The sequence below is a fragment of the Leucoraja erinacea genome, chromosome 22 (genome assembly GCF_028641065.1).
Source record: "Leucoraja erinacea ecotype New England chromosome 22, Leri_hhj_1, whole genome shotgun sequence".
Lineage (NCBI taxonomy): Eukaryota > Metazoa > Chordata > Chondrichthyes > Rajiformes > Rajidae > Leucoraja > Leucoraja erinaceus.
The window spans coordinates 13,723,510-13,749,022 of record NC_073398.1 but is presented as its reverse complement, the minus strand read 5'-3'; the positions used below and the strand labels follow the sequence as shown (position 1 = coordinate 13,749,022).

The following is a 25,513-nucleotide window of genomic DNA, read 5'->3' as shown; positions in this document are numbered from 1 at the left end:
AAAATTCTGATGGGTCTTGTTGTCGTTAAATTGAGAGGCCTCGAATGGATGTTGAGTGGTAGCCAGGTTGGAAGGACTAGCACAGAGGTAGAGGAAGGGGAGATGGATAAAATGAGCTCTAGGAATTATGAGTGAAAATGAGAGTGGAACTAAAGGAAGACCCATGCTCAGGATTGAGATGAGATGAAGTTTGTCCCATTGGGCCAGTGTCAGGACGGGAAGTTGTGAAGAACAAAGCATTTGCCCTCATTTGTCCTATGATTTGTCATCATAGATTCCAGCATCCAATATAATGATTGGCAATTCATAATCCTGAGAACATGTTGAATGTCACGATAATCTTTGGCCCATGTATCTATTCCAATACTGACAATGGTAATCTCCATCTCTGTATTATCATACAATTTCAACCCTCTAGCTCTGCTAATATCCTCATCAATGCTGCATCTGGACTTGTATCCAGCATCTATAATTTCCAGTGCAACAAAATATCTCTTCTCAATGAATGCTGATGCATCAAGGCCCAGCACAACATCCTGGAGACCATTCATTCCCACTGATTTCTAGGAAAGCCTTCACCTGCAGAATCCCAGAGTTTGTGCACTTGAATCAGTGCAATTTTTCTTTAAATGAAATAAGCTTCACTCAGCATTGGCTGATCCATGAGCCATTACTCCATGCAGTTTGCACAGAATTAAAGTAAAACTGAGAAAAATTAGCAACCAGCACAAATCTGGTCTGCTACCCGCAGTTATAATGGACCTGGACTGATTGACTGTGTGGCCCCTTCCCTGTACCTTTTGGTGGTGGAGGGAGGAGTATCAGTTGTAGCCTCAAGGTCTTTAAACCCAACACGAGTTGCGATGGCAGCATGGTGGTAGAGTTGCTGCCGCACAGCACCAGAGCCCCAGGTTGGATCCTGACTACGGGTGCTGTATTTATGCAATTTGTACATACATAGAAACATAGAAACATAGAAATTAGGTGCAGGAGTAGGCCATTCGGCCCTTCTAGCCTGCACCGCCATTCAATATGATCATGGCTGATCATCCAACTCAGTATCCCGTACCTGCCTTCTCTCCATACCCTCTGATCCCCTTGGCCACAAGGGCCACATCTAACTCCCTCTTAAATATAGCCAATGAACTGGCCTCAACTACCCTCTGTGGCAGAGAGTTCCAGAGATTCACCACTCTCTGTGTGAAAAAAGTTCTCCTCATCTCGGTTTTAAAGGATTTCCCCCTTATCCTTAAGCTGTGACCCCTTGTCCTGGACTTCCCCAACATCGGGAACAATCTTCCTGCATCTAGCCTGTCCAACCCCTTAAGAATTTTGTAACTTTCTATAAGATCCCCTCTCAATCTCCTAAATTCTAGAGAGTATAAACCAAGTCTATCCAGTCTTTCTTCATAAGACAGTCCTGACATCCCAGGAATCAGTCTGGTGAACCTTCTCTGCACTCCCTCTATGGCAATAATGTCCTTCCTCAGATTTGGAGACCAAAACTGCATGCAATACTCCAGGTGTGGTCTCATCAAGACCCTGTACAACTGCAGTAGAACCTCCCTGCTCCTATACTCAAATCCTCTTGCTATGAAAGCCAACATACCATTCGCTTTCTTTACTGCCTGCTGCACCTGCATGCCTACCTTCAATGACTGGTGTACCATGACACCCAGGTCTCGCTGCATCTCCCCCTTTCCCAATCGGCTACCATTTAGATAATAATCTGCTTTCCCGTTTTTGCCACCAAATGGATAACCTCACATTTATCCACTACTCCTCGTGACCTGCGTGATTTTTCTCTGGTTTCCTCCCGCACTCCAAAGACGTACAGATTTGTAGCTTAATTGGCTTCAGTAAAAATTGTAAATTGTCCATAATGTGTGTAGGATAGTGTTAGTGCGCGGGAACTGCTGGCCGGCGCGGAAAAGATGAGCCAAATGGCCTGTTGCCACGCTGTATCTCTAAACTAAACAGGTGTGCAGTGTAATAACTGACTGCGATTCCTTCCTTCATTTATAGAAACAACCACAACAAAGCAGATACTGACGACAAATATTTCACCCAGTACTCACATAACTGGGAAGTGAGCGCAGTTATACTTTACATCATGCCTGTTTAGACAAGCATTAAAATATTCTATAATTTCTCAATTATTGAGTGAGTCATTCAGAAAGCAACAGGCTACAACTTTCACTGACCTGTCATGCATTCTTGTCTAATTGTTTGCTTTAGAACTGATATTGAACTGGGTTTTCGGTTGTAAATGCTGAACAACCTTTAGAGAATTATTCCTAATATTGATTCACGAGAGAGAGCCAAGAATGTTTTATTGTCATATGTCCCAGATAGAACAATGAAATTCTTACTTGCTGCAGCACAGCTGAATATATAAACATAGTACATTGTAAATAATATGATAAACGAGTGAGCACTATATATATATATATATATGTATGTATGTATGTATGTATGTATATATATATATGTATGTATATATATATATACACACATATTCAAAAAGCAAACAATAATAGTGCAATATTAATAATAATAGTCTATTGTAGTTCAGAGTTTATATGAAGATGTAGTGTTTAATAGCCTGATGGCTGTAGGGAAGAAGCTGTTCCTGAACCTGGACATTACAGTTTTCAGTCTCCTGTACCTTCTTCCCGACGGCAGTGGTGAAATGAGTGTGCGGCCAGAATGGTGTAGGTCTCTGTTGATGCTGGCTCCCTTTTTGAGGTAGCGACTTTGATAAATCCCTTCAATGGTGGGGAGATCAGAGCCAGTGATGGACTGGGCAGTGTTCACAACTTTGTGCAGTCTTTTCCGCTCCTGGATGTTCAAGTTGCCCAACCAGGCCATGATGCAGCCAGTCAATATGCTCTCTACTGTGCACCTGTAGAAGTTCAAGAGAATCTTCTTTGACATACCGAATCTCTGTAACCTTCTCAAGAAGTAGAGACTCTCATGTGCTTTCTTTATTATTGCATCAGTGTGCTGGCTCCAGGAAAGATCTTCAGAAATATGCACGCCCAGGAATTTGAAGTTTTTGACTCTCTCCACCATCGTCCCATTGATATAAACAGGATTGTGGGTTCTCATCCTGCCTCTTCCAAAGTCCACAATAGGTTCTTTGGTTTTACAGATATTGTGAGCCAGGTTGTTGTGCTGGCACCATTTGGTTAATCGGTCAATCTCACTTCCATACTCTGATTCATCACCATCTGTAATTCGTCCCACAACAGTAGTGTAATTGACGAACTTGAAGATGGAGTTCGCACTGTATCCGGCTACACAGTCATGAGTATAGAGTGAGTAGAGCAGGGGGCTGAGCACACAATCTTGAGGTTCTCCCGTTCTGATTGTTACTGAGGATTAAGTATTTCAGCCAATTCAAACAGACTATGGTCTGTGAATGAGGAAATTGAGGATCCAATTGCAGAGGGATGCACAGAGACCCAATTCCGTGAGCTTGATAACCAGCTTGCAGGGGATGATGGCATTGAACGCCGAGTTGTAGTCTATAAACAACAGCCTGACGTAAGTGATATATTGTCCAAGTGGTCTGGTGCGGAGTGGAGTGCCAGTGAGATCGCGTCCTCCGTGGACCTCTTGTGATGGTAGGCAAACTGCAATGGGTTGAGGTTCTTGTTGAGGTAGGAGTTGATATGCCCCATAACCAACTTCTCAAAGAGAGTTGTGACCAATTGACAGACTATCTAGCGATGTGCATGAGTTGCTGCAGAGATTAATTACTTATCCCTAGATTGTATATTTTGACTAAACATCATCTCCTCAGTTTCAAAAATACTGTACATTGAATGCATTGAGACAGCAGTGCGCCCCAATTAGTGAGCTAGAAGTTCTGCTCAATGGTGCATCTAGTAGTTCTGGTCAGTGGTGCATGGTGCATCTGGTCAGTGGTGGATTCACTGCTGAGATCTACAGCCAAGGACGAGGCCAAAGTTGCCTGGAGTTACAGAGCAGGTGGTGATAATTTTCACAGGAGCAGGTGCTGACATAGAAGCTGGTCTGGGTGGTCGGAATGCGTGTTGTTGCGAGTAGACCAGGTTTGTAAGCATTATCAAGAATAGAAATAAGGAGACTGGGAATGGGGCAGGGTTGATGACTAAGTTCTTATTAGATCTTGGTGCATCATGATGGCAGGGTCCTGAGATTATCAGTCTGGCTGAGGCATTGATATCCGTTGGTGCCCTGTATGTGGCGACTTTTTGCATACCTTGTGTATGCAAAACAAAGAATCTCACGGTGACATATCGTGTGATTATTAAGTATCATTCATTCATTCATACAGCTATACAAGTCTCTTATGATAACATGCTTGGAAGACTGTATAATTTTGACCTCCTCATCTGAGAAAATATATGCTTCCTGAGAGATCGTGCGGTGAAAGTAGACCGGATTGACTTTCGCTCCAGCAGAATTGTCATATCCGGAGAGATTAGGTCAAGTCCGTTTAACCACCTGTAGTTAGTAGAATGGAAGAAAGCCTCACTGCAACTTCAAAAATCCAGAGAGATCTGATAAGGATTCCCCTTGCTGTGGAGACTTAGACTATTGGGTCACAGTCCCAAGATATAGGCACAAAATTATGGACTGAAATGAGGAGAACATTAGGACAGAGTGAGGCCCTGGGGAGTTTGCTAATCAAAACACTTGAGAGCCAACATCACTGAATATATTTTAGGAGGTAGAGAAACATAAAATCTCAAAAGTCTCGAGGGGGTTGGATAAAAAGAGATCACCAGCCATAATCATATTGAATGGCAGAGCTTGCCCTTCCAGTTACTGTACAATTAATAAAGTCGAGTGCCAATTTGCCGATTTCCCTGAGTGACCAATAAATGAATCACCAGACAATGTGACCTGTGACCCAGACGTAGGACTGGTCTGCAGAGTCTCCAATGAGTCTTTGGAGGAAGTCAATGTCTGTCTTGACTATCAAATTTGATTATGCTATGAGCATGAAGCGACAACAACTTCGAGTCCAACAACAACAACAACAATTTGTGGTAAATATGACAGTTATGTGCAAGGAAACTGTATTTTATTGAAGGGGCATTTGGAATTTTATTCTGTTTCAGTAAGAGTTCCAGATGCAGTTCAATCCATCATGTTTCCCCCCTAATGAAGCTCAGTACAAACTATCCGGCCCATATTCTCTCCATAAATCCCCACTCTCCATGTGACCATGCTACTTCTCAGTTTCTTAAAATTCTATCCCTCACTGAAGACCTCCTTCTGCTGCGGTCCATACACTCACCCATCTTCCTTCCCTCTGTCTATTTCCAGCAGTAATTCTCAAGCCACCGATCTAAAGTACAGAGGATCCTTCAACTTTGATACCTTTCCCTATGAAATTCAAAACATTACATAGACTATATTATTCAAAAACTAAAATAAATTAACTCTTCCCCAATGTCTCACCCATCTGTGATAAATGTCTGTGTCAAGAAGCTACCATAGCGCATTCTTTTGTTTTTTGTACAAAAATCCAAAAATTCTGGTATGAAATATTTGATATATTTACAAAATGTATGAAAGTAAAACTGGTACCAAAACCAGAATGGATCATTTTTGGAATATCGGAAGGTAACCCTGAACTAAACGTGTTTCAGAAGAATTTACTCAATTATGGGCTAATAATGGGAAAAAAGCTCATACTTAAATTCTGGAAAAATGCGCCCACACCAACAATAAAAATATGGATATCAAATATGTTTGAAACACTACATCTGGAAGAGATGAGATTCCTCTTAGCAGGCACAGCAGACTAATTCCAAAAGACGTGGTCTACATTTTTGGAACTATTACAAGCATGAGGTGCAATAATAGATAGATAGATAGATAGATAGATAGATAGATAGATAGATAGATAGATAGATAGATAGATAGATAGATAGATAAATAAATGGTACCAGGATCTGGCAACAATAAAAACAGACTGGGTTGGTAGTCCCCTCTCTGCGGAGCTTAATGTTATAATAGAGCGATTGTTTCTTCTTTCTTTTTCCTTCTTTTCTAGGATCTACTTTCATTCTTTATTTCCTACTCTAACTTCTTTTCTAAGGGGCTTTCTTTTCTCAACACTCTCTTGTACCTGCACGACTCTTGCACACTTTCCTTGTTTCTTTACTTCTATCTTTTTCTTAAAGCTCAAAAAATGAAGCAGTGCAAAAAATTGTATTAAGATATATGTGTTGTGTGTTATTGTACCTTACCGTACTTCTAATAAAAAAAACACACAAAAAAAACTTTGATACCTTTCCCTAAAAGGAACTCCTACTCAGCCCTTCTTTAATTCTCTATCACTCCTTATCACCATTGAGAAATAACTTCACCAACAGAGTTTCAGATCACAACATCATCTACTACCAACTACAAACTTGACAGGTAACAGCGAGATTACTGTACTTCTTGCCCACAGTTGCTCTCCAAAGGAACGTGGTTTATTCCTCCGTCATTGAACAAAATATCACTCCGATTCTATCTCACATTATTCTTCCTAATTGATTGCTTTGATAGGATGGCATTATTGGATTGATGTTGCAATTTAAAGGGCAACATGAAGTAGAAAATCTGTTGTTAACATAACAATCTAACTGAATGTGATGAATGGAAACACAAAAGGATGTTGATGGAAGGTTGAGTATTTGCATCCTTAACATGGGGCATTGTGAATTGACAATAAATGCCTGCATTGCTGGTGGAACCTACACCCTGAAATGAAAAATGAAAAATTGGACCTGATACGAAGTCATCGAGCAACAGTGTGCATTATAACTTGCTGTGACATCTTTTATGTTTTACAGAAACAACATCAACAACAACAAAGTTGCCACCAACAACGACATCGTATGGTAAGTGACTTACGGTTGTTTATCAAGAATAGAAATAAGGAGACTGGGAATGGGGCAGCTCTTGATGACTAAGTTATTATTAGATCTTGGTGCATCATGATGGCAGGGTCCTGAGATTATCAGTCTGGCTGAGGCATTGATATCCGTTGGTGCCCTGTATGTGGCAACTCTTTGCATACCTTGTGTATGCAAAACAAAGAATCTCACGGTGACATATCGTGTGATTATAAAGTATCATTCATTCATTCATACAGCTATACAAGTCTCTTATGATAACATGCTTGGAAGACTATAATTTTGACCTCCTCATCTGAGAAAATATATGCTTCCTGAGAGATCGTGCGGTGAAAGTAGACCGGATTGACTTTCGCTCCAGCAGAATTGTCATATCCGGAGAGATTAGGTCAAGTCCGTTTAACCACCTGTAGTTAGTAGAATGGAAGAAAGCCTCACTGCAACTTCAAAAATCCAGAGAGATCTGATAAGGATTCCCCTTGCTGTGGAGACTTAGACTATTGGATCACAGTCCCAAGATATAGGCACAAAATTATGGACTGAAATGAGGAGAACATTAGGACAGAGTGAGGCCCTGGGGAGTTTGCTAATCAAAACACTTGAGAGCCAACATCACTGAATATATTTTAGGAGGTAGAGAAACATAAAATCTCAAAAGTCTCGAGGGGGTTGGATAAAAAGAGATCACCAGCCATAATCATATTGAATGGCAGAGCTTGCCCTTCCAGTTACTGTACAATTAATAAAGTCGAGTGCCAATTTGCCGATTTCCCTGAGTGACCAATAAATGAATCACCAGACAATGTGACCTGTGACCCAGACGTAGGACTGGTCTGCAGAGTCTCCAATGAGACTTTGGAGGAAGTCAATGTCTGTCTTGAATATCAAATTTGATTTTGCTATGAGCATGAAGCGACAACAACTCCAAGTCCAACAACAACAACAACAATTTATGGTAAATATGACAGTTATGTGCAAGGAAACTGTATTTTATTGAAGGGGCATTTGGAATTTTATTCTGTTTCTGTAAGAGTTCCAGATGCAGTTCAATCCATCATGTTTCCCCCCTAATGAAGCTCAGTACAAACTATCCGGCCCATATTCTCTCCATAAATCCCCACTCTCCATGTGACCATGCTACTTCTCAGTTTCTTAAAATTCTATCCCTCACTGAAGACCTCCTTCTGCTGTGGTCCATACACTCACCCATCTTCCTTCCCTCTGTCTATTTCCAGCAGTAATTCTCAAGCCACCGATCTAAAGTACAGAGGATCCTTCAACTTTGATACCTTTCCCTATGAGGAACTCCTACTCTGCCCTTATTTAATTCTCTATCACTCCTTATCACCATCGACCAAGAGTTATCTATCATCTCACTGGTCGCAGAAAAAGCGTTTGATCAAGTAAAATGGGATTATATGATTAAAGTATTGCAAAAATTCCAATTGGGAGAGAACTTTATAAAACTATTATATAACAAACCTACGGCTAGAATTCTAACTAATAACATACTATCCTCGAAATTTGAACTATCAAGGGGCAATAGACAAGGATGTTTACTATCACCGCTGTTATTTGCTCTGGTAAATATTAAAAATATGATTCACCTGCTGGACAATTCTGCCCAGCAGTGGACTGGATTGTAATGGAAAGAGAGGACTGCTCTCTGTGTAATATAGGAGCGAAATGAAAAATGAAAAATTGGACCTGATACGAAGTCATCGAGCAACAGTGTGCATTATAACTTGCTGTGACATCTTTTATGTTTTACAGAAACAACATCAACAACAACAAAGATGCCACCCACAACAACATCGTCCAGCAGCTACACAACTGGTAAGTGATTTACGGTTGTCTATCCTTGCACCAAGTTTGTCTGCACAAGGACTCTGTGTGAGCCATTGAGAAAGCAGCAACGTACAACTTTCACTGAGCTTTCTCAGATAATTCATTTTCTAACCATTTGCTTTTGAATTAGTTGTAGCTGTGGACTTTGTGTTGTAAATTATGGATAACCTTCAGAGGACTGTGTTTCAGTGAATTTACCCATTAGACTGTGCTGATCAAGAATTCACCACCAGTTCATACAATATTTATGATCTGCACAATTGGCAGAAATAGGCTCATGATTATGTGCCTTCAATATGTGAAATGGGAATGAGTTTTCCAGTTAGTTTTGATTAAACAAATCTTGTCATCAAAAATACTGTGATTCAAGAGAAGGCAAAATGTTTCAGGAATTTGGGAGTAGGTGCTGCACATCTTCACAACTATAAACAGGGCCAGTGCTGAGAAATATCGTCTAATGAAGAAATATGTATCTTGCTATTTTATTTTGTACTTTTGTTTAATGAACACTTGAAGGAAGATGAATTGAACCTTGGCTTCTCCTTTTCCAGACTGGAAATGTAATGGTGTCTGGTCTGAATGGTATAATGACCACAGACCATCTGAATACAGTCCAGGCGATACTGAATTACTGGAATCCATACGGCAAGATCTGTGTCCTTCCAGTTACTGTACAATTAAAAAAGTTGAGTGCCAATTTGTCGAGTTCCCTGAGTGGCCAATAAGTGAATCACCAGACAATGTGACCTGTGACCTAGACGTAGGACTGGTCTGCACAGTCTCCAATAAGTCTTTGGAGGAATTGAACATCTGTCTTGACTATCGAATTCGATTTTGCTATGATCATGAAGCAACAACTCCAAGTACAACATCCACAACAACAATTTCTGGTAAATATGCCAGTTATGTGCAAGGATACTGTCTTTTATTGAAGGGGCATTTGGAATTTTATTCTGTTTCAGTAAGAGTTCCAGATGCATTTCCATCCATCACGTTTCCCCTCTAACGAGCTCTGTACAAACTATCCAGCCCATATTCTCTCCATAAATCCCCGCTCTCCATGTGACCATGCTACTTCTCAGTTTCTTAAAATTCTATCCCTCACCGACGACTTCCTTCTGCTGCGGTCCATACACTCTCCCATCCTCCTTCCCTCTGTCTATTTCCAACAGTAATTCTCAAGCCACCAATCTAAAGTACAGGGTATCCTTCAACGTTGATACCTTTCCCTATGAGGAACTCCTACTCTGCCCTTCTTTAACACTCTCTCACTCCTTATCACCATTTAGTAACAACTTCACCAACAGAGTTTCAGACAACAACATCATATACTACCAGCTACAAACTTGACAGGTAACAGCGAGATTACTGTACTTCTTGCCCACAGTTGCTCTCCAAAGGAACCTGGTTTATTCTTCCGTCTTTGAACAAAATATCACTGATTCTATCTCACATTATTCTTCCTAATTGATTGCTTTGATAGGATGGCATCATTGGATTGATGTTGCAATTTAAAGGGCAACATGAAGTAGAAAATCTGTTGTTAACATAACAATCTAACTGAATGTGATGAATGGAAACACAAAAGGATGTTGATGGAAGGTTGAGCATTTGCATCCTTAACATGGGGCATTGTGAATTGACAATAAATGCCTGCATTGCTGGTGAAACCTACACCCTGAAATGAAAAATGAAAAATTGGACCTGATACGAAGTCATCGAGCAACAGTGTGCATTATAACTTGCTGTGACATCTTTTATGTTTTACAGAAACAACATCAACAACAACAAAGTTGCCACCAACAACGACATCGTATGGTAAGTGACTTACGGTTGTTTATCAAGAATAGAAATAAGGAGACTGGGAATGGGGCAGTTCTTGATGACTAAGTTCTTATTAGATCTTGGTGCATCATGATGGCAGGGTCCTGAGATTATCAGTCTGGCTGAGGCATTGGTATCCGTTGGTGCCCTGTATGTGGCGACTCTTTGCATACCTTGTGTATGCAAAACAAAGAATCTCACGGTGACATATCGTGTGATTATAAAGTATAATTCATTCATTCATACAGCTATACAAGTCTCTTATGATAACATGCTTGGAAGACTGTATAATTTTGACCTCCTCATCTGAGAAAATATATGCTTCCTGAGAGATCGTGCGGTGAAAGTTGACCGGATTGACTTTCGCTCCAGCAGAATTGTCATATCCGGAGAGATTAAGTCAAGCCCGTTTAACCACCTGTAGTTAGTAGAATGGAAGAAAGCCTCACTGCAACTTCAAAAATCCAGAGAGATCTGATAAGGATTCCCCTTGCTGTGGAGACTTAGACTATTGGGTCACAGTCCCAAGATATAGGCACAAAATTATGGACTGAAATGAGGAGAACATTAGGACAGAGTGAGGCCCTGGGGAGTTTGCTAATCAAAACACTTGAGAGCCAACATCACTGAATATATTTTAGGAGGTAGAGAAACATAAAATCTCAAAAGTCTCGAGGGGGTTGGATAAAAAGAGATCACCAGCCATAATCATATTGAATGTCAGAGCTTGCCCTTCCAGTTACTGTACAATTAATAAAGTCGAGTGCCAATTTGCCGATTTCCCTGAGTGACCAATAAATGAATCACCAGACAATGTGACCTGTGACCCAGACGTAGGACTGGTCTGCAGAGTCTCCAATGAGTCTTTGGAGGAAGTCAATGTCTGTCTTGACTATCAAATTTGATTTTGCTATGAGCATGAAGTGACAACAACTCCAAATCCAACAACAACAACAACAATTTATGGTAAATATGACAGTTATGTGCAAGGAAACTGTATTTTATTGAAGGGGCATTTGGAATTTTATTCTGTTTCAGTAAGAGTTCCAGATGCAGTTCAATCCATCATGTTTCCCCCCTAATGAAGCTCAGTACAAACTATCCGGCCCATATTCTCTCCATAAATCCCCACTCTCCATGTGACCATGCTACTTCTCAGTTTCTTAAAATTCTATCCCTCACTGAAGACCTCCTTCTGCTGCGGTCCATACACTCACCCATCTTCCTTCCCTCTGTCTATTTCCAGCAGTAATTCTCAAGCCACCGATCTAAAGTACAGAGGATCCTTCAACTTTGATACCTTTCCCTATGAGGAACTCATACTCTGCCCTTATTTAATTCTCTATCACTCCTTATCACCATCGACCAAGAGTTATCTATCATCTCACTGGTCGCAGAAAAAGCGTTTGATCAAGTAAAATGGGATTATATGATTAAAGTATTGCAAAAATTCCAATTGGGAGAGAACTTTATAAAACTATTATATAACAAACCTACGGCTTGAATTCTAACTAATAATATACTATCCTCGAAATTTGAACTATCAAGGGGCAATAGACAAGGATGTTCACTATCACCGCTGTTACTTGCTCTGGTAAATATTAAAAATATGATTCACCTGCTGGACAATTCTGCCCAGCAGTGGACTGGATTGTAATGGAAAGAGAGGACTGCTCTCTGTGTAATATAGGAGCGAAATGAAAAATGAAAAAATTGGACCTGATACGAAGTCATCGAGCAACAGTGTGCATTATAACTTGCTGTGACATCTTTTATGTTTTACAGAAACAACATCAACAACAACAAAGATGCCACCCACAACAACATCGTCCAGCAGCTACACAACTGGTAAGTGATTTACGGTTGTCTATCCTTGCACCAAGTTTGTCTGCACAAGGACTCTGTGTGAGCCATTGAGAAAGCAGCAACGTACAACTTTCACTGAGCTTTCTCAGATAATTCATTTTCTAACCATTTGCTTTTGAATTAGTTGTAGCTGTGGACTTTGTGTTGTAAATTATGGATAACCTTCAGAGGACTGTGTTCAGTGAATTTACCCATTAGACTGTGCTGATCAAGAATTCACCACCAGTTCATACAATATTTATGATCTGCACAATTGGCAGAAATAGGCTCATGATTATGTGCCTTCAATATGTGAAATGGGAATGAGTTTTCCAGTTAGTTTTGATTAAACAAATCTTGTCATCAAAAATACTGTGATTCAAGAGAAGGCAAAATGTTTCAGGAATTTGGGAGTAGGTGCTGCACATCTTCACAACTATAAACAGGGCCAGTGCTGAGAAATATCGTCTAATGAAGAAATATGTATCTTGCTATTTTATTTTGTACTTTTGTTTAATGAACACTTGAAGGAAGATGAATTGAACCTTGGCTTCTCCTTTTCCAGACTGGAAATGTAATGGTGTCTGGTCTGAATGGTATAATGACCACAGACCATCTGAATACAGTCCAGGCGATACTGAATTACTGGAATCCATACGGCAAGATCTGTGTCCTTCCAGTTACTGTACAATTAAAAAAGTTGAGTGCCAATTTGTCGAGTTCCCTGAGTGGCCAATAAGTGAATCACCAGACAATGTGACCTGTGACCTAGACGTAGGACTGGTCTGCACAGTCTCCAATAAGTCTTTGGAGGAATTGAACATCTGTCTTGACTATCGAATTCGATTTTGCTATGATCATGAAGCAACAACTCCAAGTACAACATCCACAACAACAATTTCTGGTAAATATGCCAGTTATGTGCAAGGATACTGTCTTTTATTGAAGGGGCATTTGGAATTTTATTCTGTTTCAGTAAGAGTTCCAGATGCAGTTCAATCCATCACGTTTCCCCTCTAACGAGCTCTGTATAAACTATCCAGCCCATATTCTCTCCATAAATCCCCGCTCTCCATGTGACCATGCTACTTCTCAGTTTCTTAAAATTCTATCCCTCACCGACGACTTCCTTCTGCTGCGGTCCATACACTCTCCCATCCTCCTTCCCTCTGTCTATTTCCAGCAGTAATTCTCAAGCCACCGATCTAAAGTACAGAGGATCCTTCAACGTTGATACCTTTCCCTATGAGGAACTCCTACTCTGCCCTTCTTTAATTCTCTATCACTCCTTATCACCATCGACCAAGAGTTATCTATCATCTCACTGGACGCAGAAAAAGCGTTTGATCAAGTAGAATGGGATTATATGATTAAAGTATTGCAAAAATTCCAATTGGGAGAGAACTTTATAAAACTATTATATAACAAACCTACGGCTAGAATTCTAACTAATAATATACTATCCTCGAAATTTGAACTATCAAGGGGCAATAGACAAGGATGTTCACTATCACCGCTGTTATTTGCTCTGGTAATTGAACCCCTTGCTGAAAAAATAAGAACACACCCGGTTATTTATGGTTATAATACAAAATACTCAAATAACAAAATATCCCTATACGCCGATGACGTACTATTGTACATCACAAAACCACAAATTAGTATACCAAACATATTAAATTTAATTGAGGACTTTGGATTCTTTTCAGGATATAGAATAAATTGGGACAAAAGTGAAATTATGTCGATAAAACCAAAAGACTCAACACACCTCCAGAAATTCCCCTTTAAAATAGCCACAGAAAAATTCAAATATTTGGGAATTGAAATTACTAGAAATTACCATGATATGTTTAAAGCCAATTATAATCCCTTACTTATGAAACTAAATAATTTGATTAAATTCTGGAAAACACTTCCGATGTCCCTAATAGGCAGAATAAACGCTATAAAAATGATCTTTTTATCACAAATCCTATACCTATTTCAATCAATACCTATATATCTCCCAAAAAAGTTTTTCAAAAAATTGGACTCAGACATTACAAATTTTATATGGGATTATAAATCCCATAGAATACAAAGAGCACACCTTAATAAACGAAAAGAGTTGGGGGGTCTAGCACTCCCTAATTTTATGTATTATAATTGGGCGGTAAATATTAAAAATATGATTCACCTGCTGGACAATTCTGCCCAGCAGTGGACTGGATTGTAATGGAAAGAGAGGACTGCTCTCCGTGTAATATAGGAGCGACTCTCCTCTCACCAATACATCTGAATAACAAAAATTATAACAAAAATCCAATTATACATAGTACAATTAGAACATGGAAACAAATAAAACAGAATCTAAAATTAAGAAACCTATCTCTTTTAATACCAATAGTTAATAATCCATCGTTTAAACCATCAATTATAGACAAATCATTCATACAATGGGAAAGAATGGGAATCAAAACGCTTGAAGATTTGTATGAATTGGGAAAATTACTATAATTTCAACAACTACAACTGAAATATAATTTGAAAAATAATCAATATTTTAAATATCTTCAAATTCGTGATTATCTGAAAAAATATACAAAAGACTATCATAATATGCCTACCGACTTACTGGATGAAGCAATGAAGACAAAGGCGGAATCAGCTAATCTAATATCGTACTTATATAAGATCATCTTAAACATAGAAATACCCATAACTGATGGAATTAGAAGAGACTGGGAACAAGAATTAGCTATAAAAATTTCAAAAGAGAGCTGGGATAATCACTTACTACAGGTGCATAAATGTTCGATCAACGTACGACATACTCTCATCTAATTCAAAACATTACATAGACTATATTATTCAAAAACTAAAATAAATTAACTCTTCCCCAATGTCTCACCCATCTGTGATAAATGTCTGTGTCAAGAAGCTACCATAGCGCATTCTTTTGTTTTTTGTACAAAAATCCAAAAATTCTGGTATGAAATATTTGATATATTTACAAAATGAATGAAAATAAAACTGGTACCAAAACCAGAATGGATCATTTTTGGAATATCGGAAGGTAACCCTGAACTAAATGTGTTTCAGAAGAATTTACTCAGTTATGGGCTAATAATAGGAAAAAAGCTCATACTTAAATTCTGGAAAAATGCGCCCACACCAACAATAAAAATATGGATATCAAATATGTTTGAAACACTACATCTGGAAGAGATGAGATTCCTCTTAGCAGGCAAAGCAGACTAATTCCAAAAGACGTGGTCTACGTTTTTGGAACTATTACAAGCATGAGGTGCAATAATAATTCAATGAATAAATAAATAAATAAATAAATAAATAAATAAATGGTACCAGGATCTGGCAAACAATAAAAACAGACTGGGTTGGTAGTCCCCTCTCTGCGGAGCTTAATGTTATAATAGAGCGATTGTTTCTTCTTTCTTTTTCCTTCTTTTCTAGGATCTACTTTCATTCTTTATTTCCTACTCTAACTTATTTTCTAAGGGGCTTTCTTTTCTCAACACACTCTTGCACCTGCACGACTCTTGCACACTTTCCTTACTTCTTTACTTCTATCTTTTTCTTAAAGCTCAAAAAATGAAGCAGTGCAAAAAACTGTATTAAGACATATGTGTTGTGTATTATTGTAACTTACCGTACTTCTAATAAAAAAAAACAAACAAAAAAAAACGTTGATACCTTTCCCTATAAGGAACTCCTACTCAGCCCTTCTTTAATTCTCTATCACTCCTTATCACCATTGAGAAATAACTTCACCAACAGAGTTTCAGATCACAACATCATCTACTACCAACTACAAACTTGACAGGTAACAGCGAGATTACTGTACTTCTTGCCCACAGTTGCTCTCCAAAGGAACGTGGTTTATTCCTTCGTCATTGAACAAAATATCACTCCGATTCTATCTCACATTATTCTTCCTAATTGATTGCTTTGATAGGATGGCATTATTGGATTGATGTTGCAATTTGAAAGGCGACATGAAGAAGAAAATCTGTTGTTAACATGACAATCTAACTGAATGTGATGAATGGAAACACAAAAGGATGTTGATGGAAGGTTGAGCATTTGCATCCTTAACATGGGGCAATTGTGAATTGACAATAAATGCCTGCATTGCTGGTGGAACCTACACCCTGAAATGAAAAATGAAAAATTGGACCTCATACGAAATCATCGAGCAACAGTGTGCATTGTAACTTACTGTGACAACTTTTATGTTTTACAGAAACAACATCAACAACAACAAAGGTGTCACCCACAACAAGTTACACAACTGGTAAGTGATTTACGATTGTTTACCCTTGCACCAAGTTTGTCTGCACAAGGACTCTGGGTGAGCCATTGAGAAAGCAGCAACGTACAACTTATCTGAGCTTTCTCAGATAATTCATTTTCTAACCATTTGCTTTTGAATTAGTTGTAGCTGTGGACTTTGTGTTGTAAATTATGGATAACCTTCAGAGGACTGTGTTTCAGTGAATTTACCCATTAGACTGTGCTGATCAAGAATTCACCACCAGTTCATACAATATTTATGATCTGCACAATTGGCAGAAATAGGCTCATGATTATGTGCCTTCAATATGTGAAATGGGAATGAGTTTTCCAGTTAGTTTTGATTAAACAAATCTTGTCATCAAAAATACTGTGATTCAAGAGAAGGCAAAATGTTTCAGGAATTTGGGAGTAGATGCTGCACATCTTCACAACTATAAACAGGGCCAGTGCTGAGAAATATCGTCTAATGAAGAAATATGTATCTTGCTATTTTATTTTGTACTTTTGTTTAATGAACACTTGAAGGAAGATGAATTGAACCTTGGCTTCTCCTTTTCCAGACTGGAAATGTAATGGTGTCTGGTCTGAATGGTATAATGACCACAGACCATCTGAATACAGTCCAGGCGATACTGAATTACTGGAATCCATACGGCAAGATCTGTGTCCTTCCAGTTACTGTACAATTAAAAAAGTTGAGTGCCAATTTGTCGAGTTCCCTGAGTGGCCAATAAGTGAATCACCAGACAATGTGACCTGTGACCTAGACGTAGGACTGGTCTGCACAGTCTCCAATAAGTCTTTGGAGGAATTGAACATCTGTCTTGACTATCGAATTCGATTTTGCTATGATCATGAAGCAACAACTCCAAGTACAACATCCACAACAACAATTTCTGGTAAATATGCCAGTTATGTGCAAGGATACTGTCTTTTATTGAAGGGGCATTTGGAATTTTATTCTGTTTCAGTAAGAGTTCCAGATGCATTTCCATCCATCACGTTTCCCCTCTAATGAGCTCTGTATAAACTATCCAGCCCATATTCTCTCCATAAATCCCCGCTCTCCATGTGACCATGCTACTTCTCAGTTTCTTAAAATTCTATCCCTCACCGACGACTTCCTTCTGCTGCGGTCCATACACTCTCCCATCCTCCTTCCCTCTGTCTATTTCCAGCAGTAATTCTCAAGCCACCAATCTAAAGTACAGGGTATCCTTCAACTTTGATAGCTTTCCCTATGAGGAACTCCTACTCTGCCCTTCTTTAATACTCTCTCACTCCTTATCACCATTTAGAAACAACTTCACCAACAGAGTTTCAGACCACAACATCATCTACTACCAGCTACAAGCTTGACAGGTAACAGCGAGATTACTGTACTTCTTGCCCACAGTTGCTCTCCAAAGGAACCTGGTTTATTCTTCCGTCTTTGAACAAAATATCACTGATTCTATCTCACATTATTCTTCCTAATTGATTGCTTTGATAGGATGGCATCATTGGATTGATGTTGCAATTTAAAGGGCAACATGAAGTAGAAAATCTGTTGTTAACATAACAATCTAACTGAATGTGATGAATGGAAACACAAAAGGATGTTGATGGAAGGTTGAGCATTTGCATCCTTAACATGGGGCATTGTGAATTGACAATAAATGCCTGCATTGCTGGTGGAACCTACACCCTGAAATGAAAAATGAAAAATTGGACCTGATACGAAGTCATCGAGCAACAGTGTGCATTGTAACTTGCTGTGACATCTTTTATGTTTTACAGAAACAACATCAACAACAACAAAGTTGCCACCAACAACGACATCGTATGGTAAGTGACTTACGGTTGTTTATCAAGAATAGAAATAAGGAGACTGGGAATGGGGCAGTTCTTGATGACTAAGTTCTTATTAGATCTTGGTGCATCATGATGGCAGGGTCCTGAGATTATCAGTCTGGCTGAGGCATTGGTATCCGTTGGTGCCCTGTATGTGGCGACTCTTTGCATACCTTGTGTATGCAAAACAAAGAATCTCACGGTGACATATCGTGTGATTATAAAGTATATCATTCATTCATTCATACAGCTATACAAGTCTCTTATGATAACATGCTTGGAAGACTATAATTTTGACCTCCTCATCTGAGAAAATATATGCTTCCTGAGAGATCGTGCGGTGAAAGTAGACCGGATTGACTTTCGCTCCAGCAGAATTGTCATATCCGGAGAGATTAGGTCAAGTCCGTTTAATCACCTGTAGTTAGTAGAATGGAAGAAAGCCTCACTGCAACTTCAAAAATCCAGAGAGATCTGATAAGGATTCCCCTTGCTGTGGAGACTTAGACTATTGGGTCACAGTCCCAAGATATAGGCTCAAAATTATGGACTGAAATGAGGAGAACATTAGGACAGAGTGAGGCCCTGGGGAGTTTGCTAATCAAAACACTTGAGAGCCAACATCACTGAATATATTTTAGGAGGTAGAGAAACATAAAATCTCAAAAGTCTCGAGGGGGTTGGATAAAAAGAGATCACCAGCCATAATCATATTGAATGGCAGAGCTTGCCCTTCCAGTTACTGTACAATTAATAAAGTCGAGTGCCAATTCGCCGATTTCCCTGAGTGACCAATAAATGAATCACCAGACAATGTGACCTGTGACCCAGACGTAGGACTGGTCTGCAGAGTCTCCAATGAGTCTTTGGAGGAAGTCAATGTCTGTCTTGAATATCAAATTTGATTTTGCTATGAGCATGAAGCGACAACAACTCCAAGTCCAACAACAACAACAACAATTTATGGTAAATATGACAGTTATGTGCAAGGAAACTGCATTTTATTGAAGGGGCATTTGGAATTTTATTCTGTTTCTGTAAGAGTTCCAGATGCAGTTCAATCCATCATGTTTCCCCCCTAATGAAGCTCAGTACAAACTATCCGGCCCATATTCTCTCCATAAATCCCCACTCTCCATGTGACCATGCTACTTCTCAGTTTCTTAAAATTCTATCCCTCACTGAAGACCTCCTTCTGCTGCGGTCCATACACTCACCAATCCTCCTTCCCTCTGTCTATTTCCAGCAGTAATTCTCAAGCCACCGATCTAAAGTACAGAGGATCCTTCAACTTTGATACCTTTCCCTATGAGGAACTCCTACTCTGCCCTTATTTAATTCTCTATCACTCCTTATCACCATCGACCAAGAGTTATCTATCATCTCACTGGTCGCAGAAAAAGCGTTTGATCAAGTAAAATGGGATTATATGATTAAAGTATTGCAAAAATTCCAATTGGGAGAGAACTTTATAAAACTATTATATAACAAACCTACGGCTAGAATTCTAACTAATAATATACTATCCTCGAAATTTGAACTATCAAGGGGCAATAGACAAGGATGTTCACTATCACCGCTGTTATTTGCTCTGGTAAATATTAAAAATATGATTCACCTGCTGGACAATTCTGCCCAGCAGTGGACTTGATGGTAATGGAAAGAGAGGACTGCTCTCCGTGTAATATAGGAGCGAAATGAAAAATGAAAAATTGGACCTGATACGAAGTCATCGAGCAACAGTGTGCATTATAACTTGCTGTGACATCTTTTATGTTTTACAGAAACAACATCAACACCAACAAAGATGCCACCCACAACAACATCGTCCAGCAGCTACACAACTGGTAAGTGATTTACGGTTGTTTATCCTTGCACCAAGTTTGTCTGCACAAGGACTCTGTGTGAGCCATTGAGAAAGCAGCAACGTACAACTTTCACTGAGCTTTCTCAGATAATTCATTTTCTAACCATTTGCTTTTGAATTAGTTGTAGCTGTGGACTTTGTGTTGTAAATTATGGATAACCTTCAGAGGACTGTGTTTCAGTGAATTTACCCATTAGTCTGTGCTGATCAAGAATTCACCACCAGTTCATACAATATTTATGATCTGCACAATTGGCAGAAATAGGCTCATGATTATGTGCCTTCAATATGTGAAATGGGAATGAGTTTTCCAGTTAGTTTTGATTAAACAAATCTTGTCATCAAAAATACTGTGATTCAAGAGAAGGCAAAATGTTTCAGGAATTTGGGAGTAGGTGCTGCACATCTTCACAACTATAAACAGGGCCAGTGCTGAGAAATATCGTCTAATGAAGAAATATGTATCTTGCTATTTTATTTTGTACTTTTGTTTAATGAACACTTGAAGGAAGATGAATTGAATCTTGGCTTCTCCTTTTCCAGACTGGAAATGTAATGGTGTCTGGTCTGAATGGTATAATGACCACAGACCATCTGAATACAGTCCAGGCGATACTGAATTACTGGAATTCATACGGCAAGATCTGTGTCCTTCCAGTTACTGTACAATTAAAAAAGTTGAGTGCCAATTTGTCGAGTTCCCTGAGTGGCCAATAAGTGAATCACCAGACAATGTGACCTGTGACCTAGACGTAGGACTGGTCTGCACAGTCTCCAATAAGTCTTTGGAGGAATTGAACATCTGTCTTGACTATCGAATTCGATTTTGCTATGATCATGAAGCAACAACTCCAAGTACAACATCCACAACAACAATTTCTGGTAAATATGCCAGTTATGTGCAAGGATACTGTCTTTTATTGAAGGGGCATTTGGAATTTTATTCTGTTTCAGTAAGAGTTCCAGATGCATTTCCATCCATCACGTTTCCCCTCTAACGAGCTCTGTACAAACTATCCAGCCCATATTCTCTCCATAAATCCCCGCTTTCCATGTGACCATGCTACTTCTCAGTTTCTTAAAATTCTATCCCTCACCGACGACTTCCTTCTGCTGCGGTCCATACACTCTCCCATCCTCCTTCCCTCTGTCTATTTCCAACAGTAATTCTCAAGCCACCAATCTAAAGTACAGGGTATCCTTCAACGTTGATACCTTTCCCTATGAAGAACTCCTACTCTGCCCTTCTTTAACACTCTCTCACTCCTTATCACCATTTAGTAACAACTTCACCAACAGAGTTTCAGACCACAACATCATATACTACCAGCTACAAACTTGCCAGGTAACAGCGAGATTACTGTACTTCTTGCCCACAGTTGCTCTCCAAAGGAACCTAGTTTATTCTTCCGTCTTTGAACAAAATATCACTGATTCTATCTCACATTATTCTTCCTAATTGATTGCTTTGATAGGATGGCATCATTGGATTGATGTTGCAATTTAAAGGGCAACATGAAGTAGAAAATCTGTTGTTAACATAACAATCTAACTGAATGTGATGAATGTAAACACAAAAGGATGTTGATGGAAGGTTGAGCATTTGCATCCTTAACATGGGGCATTGTGAATTGACAATAAATGCCTGCATTGCTGGTGGAACCTACACCCTGAAATGAAAAATGAAAAATTGGACCTGATACGAAGTCATCGAGCAACAGTGTGCATTATAAATTGCTGTGACATCTTTTATGTTTTACAGAAACAACATCAACAACAAGAAAGTTGCCACCAACAACGACATCGTATGGTAAGTGACTTACGGTTGTTTATCAAGAATAGAAATAAGGAGACTGGGAATGGGGCAGTTCTTGATGACTAAGTTCTTATTAGATCTTGGTGCATCATGATGGCAGGGTCCTGAGATTATCAGTCTGGCTGAGGCATTGGTATCCGTTGGTGCCCTGTATGTGGCGACTCTTTGCATACCTTGTGTATGCAAAACAAAGAATCTCACGGTGACATATCATGTGATTATAAAGTATCATTCATTCATTCATACAGCTATACAAGTCTCTTATGATAACATGCTTGGAAGACTGTATAATTTTGACCTCCTCATCTGAGAAAATATATGCTTCCTGAGAGATCGTGCGGTGAAAGTAGACCGGATTGACTTTCGCTCCAGCAGAATTGTCATATCCGGAGAGATTAGGTCAAGTCCGTTTAATCACCTGTAGTTAGTAGAATGGAAGAAAGCCTCACTGCAACTTCAAAAATCCAGAGAGATCTGATAAGGATTCCCCTTGCTGTGGAGACTTAGACTATTGGGTCACAGTCCCAAGATATAGGCTCAAAATTATGGACTGAAATGAGGAGAACATTAGGACAGAGTGAGGCCCTGGGGAGTTTGCTAATCAAAACACTTGAGAGCCAACATCACTGAATATATTTTAGGAGGTAGAGAAACATAAAATCTCAAAAGTCTCGAGGGGGTTGGATAAAAAGAGATCACCAGCCATAATCATATTGAATGGCAGAGCTTGCCCTTCCAGTTACTGTACAATTAATAAAGTCGAGTGCCAATTCGCCGATTTCCCTGAGTGACCAATAAATGAATCACCAGACAATGTGACCTGTGACCCAGACGTAGGACTGGTCTGCAGAGTCTCCAATGAGTCTTTGGAGGAAGTCAATGTCTGTCTTGAATATCAAATTTGATTTTGCTATGAGCATGAAGCGACAACAACTCCAAGTCCAACAACAACAACAACAATGTATGGTAAATATGACAGTTATGTGCAAGGAAACTGCATTTTATTGAAGGGGCATTTGGAATTTTATTCTGTTTCTGTAAGAGTTCCAGATGCAGTTCAATCCATCATGTTTCCCCCCTAATGAAGCTCAGTACAAACTATCCGGCCCATATTCTCTCCATAAATCCCCACTCTCCATGTGACCATGCTACTTCTCAGTTTCTTAAAATTCTATCCCTCACTGAAGACCTCCTTCTGCTGCGGTCCATACACTCACCAATCCTCCTTCCCTCTGTCTATTTCCAGCAGTAATTCTCAAGCCACCGATCTAAAGTACAGAGGATCCTTCAACTTTGATACCTTTCCCTATGAGGAACTCCTACTCTGCCCTTATTTAATTCTCTATCACTCCTTATCACCATCGACCAAGAGTTATCTATCATCTCACTGGTCGCAGAAAAAGCGTTTGATCAAGTAAAATGGGATTATATGATTAAAGTATTGCAAAAATTCCAATTGGGAGAGAACTTTATAAAACTATTATATAACAAACCTACGGCTAGAATTCTAACTAATAATATACTATCCTCGAAATTTGAACTATCAAGGGGCAATAGACAAGGATGTTCACTATCACCACTGTTATTTGCTCTGGTAAATATTAAAAATATGATTCACCTGCTGGACAATTCTGCCCAGCAGTGGACTTGATTGTAATGGAAAGAGAGGACTGCTCTCCGTGTAATATAGGAGCGAAATGAAAAATGAAAAATTGGACCTGATACGAAGTCATCGAGCAACAGTGTGCATTATAACTTGCTGTGACATCTTTTATGTTTTACAGAAACAACATCAACAACAACAAAGATGCCACCCACAACAACATCGTCCAGCAGCTACACAACTGGTAAGTGATTTACGGTTGTCTATCCTTGCACCAAGTTTGTCTGCACAAGGACTCTGTGTGAGCCATTGAGAAAGCAGCAACGTACAACTTTCACTGAGCTTTCTCAGATAATTCATTTTCTAACCATTTGCTTTTGAATTAGTTGTAGCTGTGGACTTTGTGTTGTAAATTATGGATAACCTTCAGAGGACTGTGTTTCAGTGAATTTACCCATTAGTCTGTGCTGATCAAGAATTCACCACCAGTTCATACAATATTTATGATCTGCACAATTGGCAGAAATAGGCTCATGATTATGTGCCTTCAATATGTGAAATGGGAATGAGTTTTCCAGTTAGTTTTGATTAAACAAATCTTGTCATCAAAAATACTGTGATTCAAGAGAAGGCAAAATGTTTCAGGAATTTGGGAGTAGGTGCTGCACATCTTCACAACTATAAACAGGGCCAGTGCTGAGAAATATCGTCTAATGAAGAAATATGTATCTTGCTATTTTATTTTGTACTTTTGTTTAATGAACACTTGAAGGAAGATGAATTGAATCTTGGCTTCTCCTTTTCCAGACTGGAAATGTAATGGTGTCTGGTCTGAATGGTATAATGACCACAGACCATCTGAATACAGTCCAGGCGATACTGAATTACTGGAATTCATACGGCAAGATCTGTGTCCTTCCAGTTACTGTACAATTAAAAAAGTTGAGTGCCAATTTGTCGAGTTCCCTGAGTGGCCAATAAGTGAATCACCAGACAATGTGACCTGTGACCTAGACGTAGGACTGGTCTGCACAGTCTCCAATAAGTCTTTGGAGGAATTGAACATCTGTCTTGACTATCGAATTCGATTTTGCTATGATCATGAAGCAACAACTCCAAGTACAACATCCACAACAACAATTTCTGGTAAATATGCCAGTTATGTGCAAGGATACTGTCTTTTATTGAAGGGGCATTTGGAATTTTATTCTGTTTCAGTAAGAGTTCCAGATGCATTTCCATCCATCACGTTTCCCCTCTAACGAGCTCTGTACAAACTATCCAGCCCATATTCTCTCCATAAATCCCCGCTCTCCATGTGACCATGCTACTTCTCAGTTTCTTAAAATTCTATCCCTCACCGACGACTTCCTTCTGCTGCGGTCCATACACTCTCCCATCCTCCTTCCCTCTGTCTATTTCCAACAGTAATTCTCAAGCCACCAATCTAAAGTACAGGGTATCCTTCAACGTTGATACCTTTCCCTATGAAGAACTCCTACTCTGCCCTTCTTTAACACTCTCTCACTCCTTATCACCATTTAGTAACAACTTCACCAACAGAGTTTCAGACCACAACATCATATACTACCAGCTACAAACTTGCCAGGTAACAGCGAGATTACTGTACTTCCTGCCAACAGTTGCTCTCCAAAGGAACCTAGTTTATTCTT

General features: G+C 39.3%; 1 protein-coding gene across 3 annotated transcripts in view; it reads left to right on the top strand.

Annotated features, from left to right (window-relative positions):
* The window catches only part of LOC129707991 (mucin-2-like), a 149,877-nt gene that overhangs the window by 47,009 nt on the left and 77,355 nt on the right, over nucleotides 1–25,513 (top strand). For all 3 annotated transcript variants that reach the window (XM_055653525.1, XM_055653527.1, XM_055653526.1), the window contains exons 30-41: nucleotides 6,843–6,890; nucleotides 8,679–8,741; nucleotides 9,305–9,643; nucleotides 10,524–10,571; nucleotides 16,669–16,719; nucleotides 17,282–17,620; nucleotides 18,501–18,548; nucleotides 20,339–20,401; nucleotides 20,965–21,303; nucleotides 22,184–22,231; nucleotides 24,022–24,084; nucleotides 24,648–24,986. In XM_055653525.1, coding sequence (XP_055509500.1) covers nucleotides 6,843–6,890; nucleotides 8,679–8,741; nucleotides 9,305–9,643; nucleotides 10,524–10,571; nucleotides 16,669–16,719; nucleotides 17,282–17,620; nucleotides 18,501–18,548; nucleotides 20,339–20,401; nucleotides 20,965–21,303; nucleotides 22,184–22,231; nucleotides 24,022–24,084; nucleotides 24,648–24,986 — 1,788 coding nt within the window. The remainder of the gene's footprint in view (nucleotides 1–6,842; nucleotides 6,891–8,678; nucleotides 8,742–9,304; nucleotides 9,644–10,523; nucleotides 10,572–16,668; nucleotides 16,720–17,281; nucleotides 17,621–18,500; nucleotides 18,549–20,338; nucleotides 20,402–20,964; nucleotides 21,304–22,183; nucleotides 22,232–24,021; nucleotides 24,085–24,647; nucleotides 24,987–25,513) is intronic.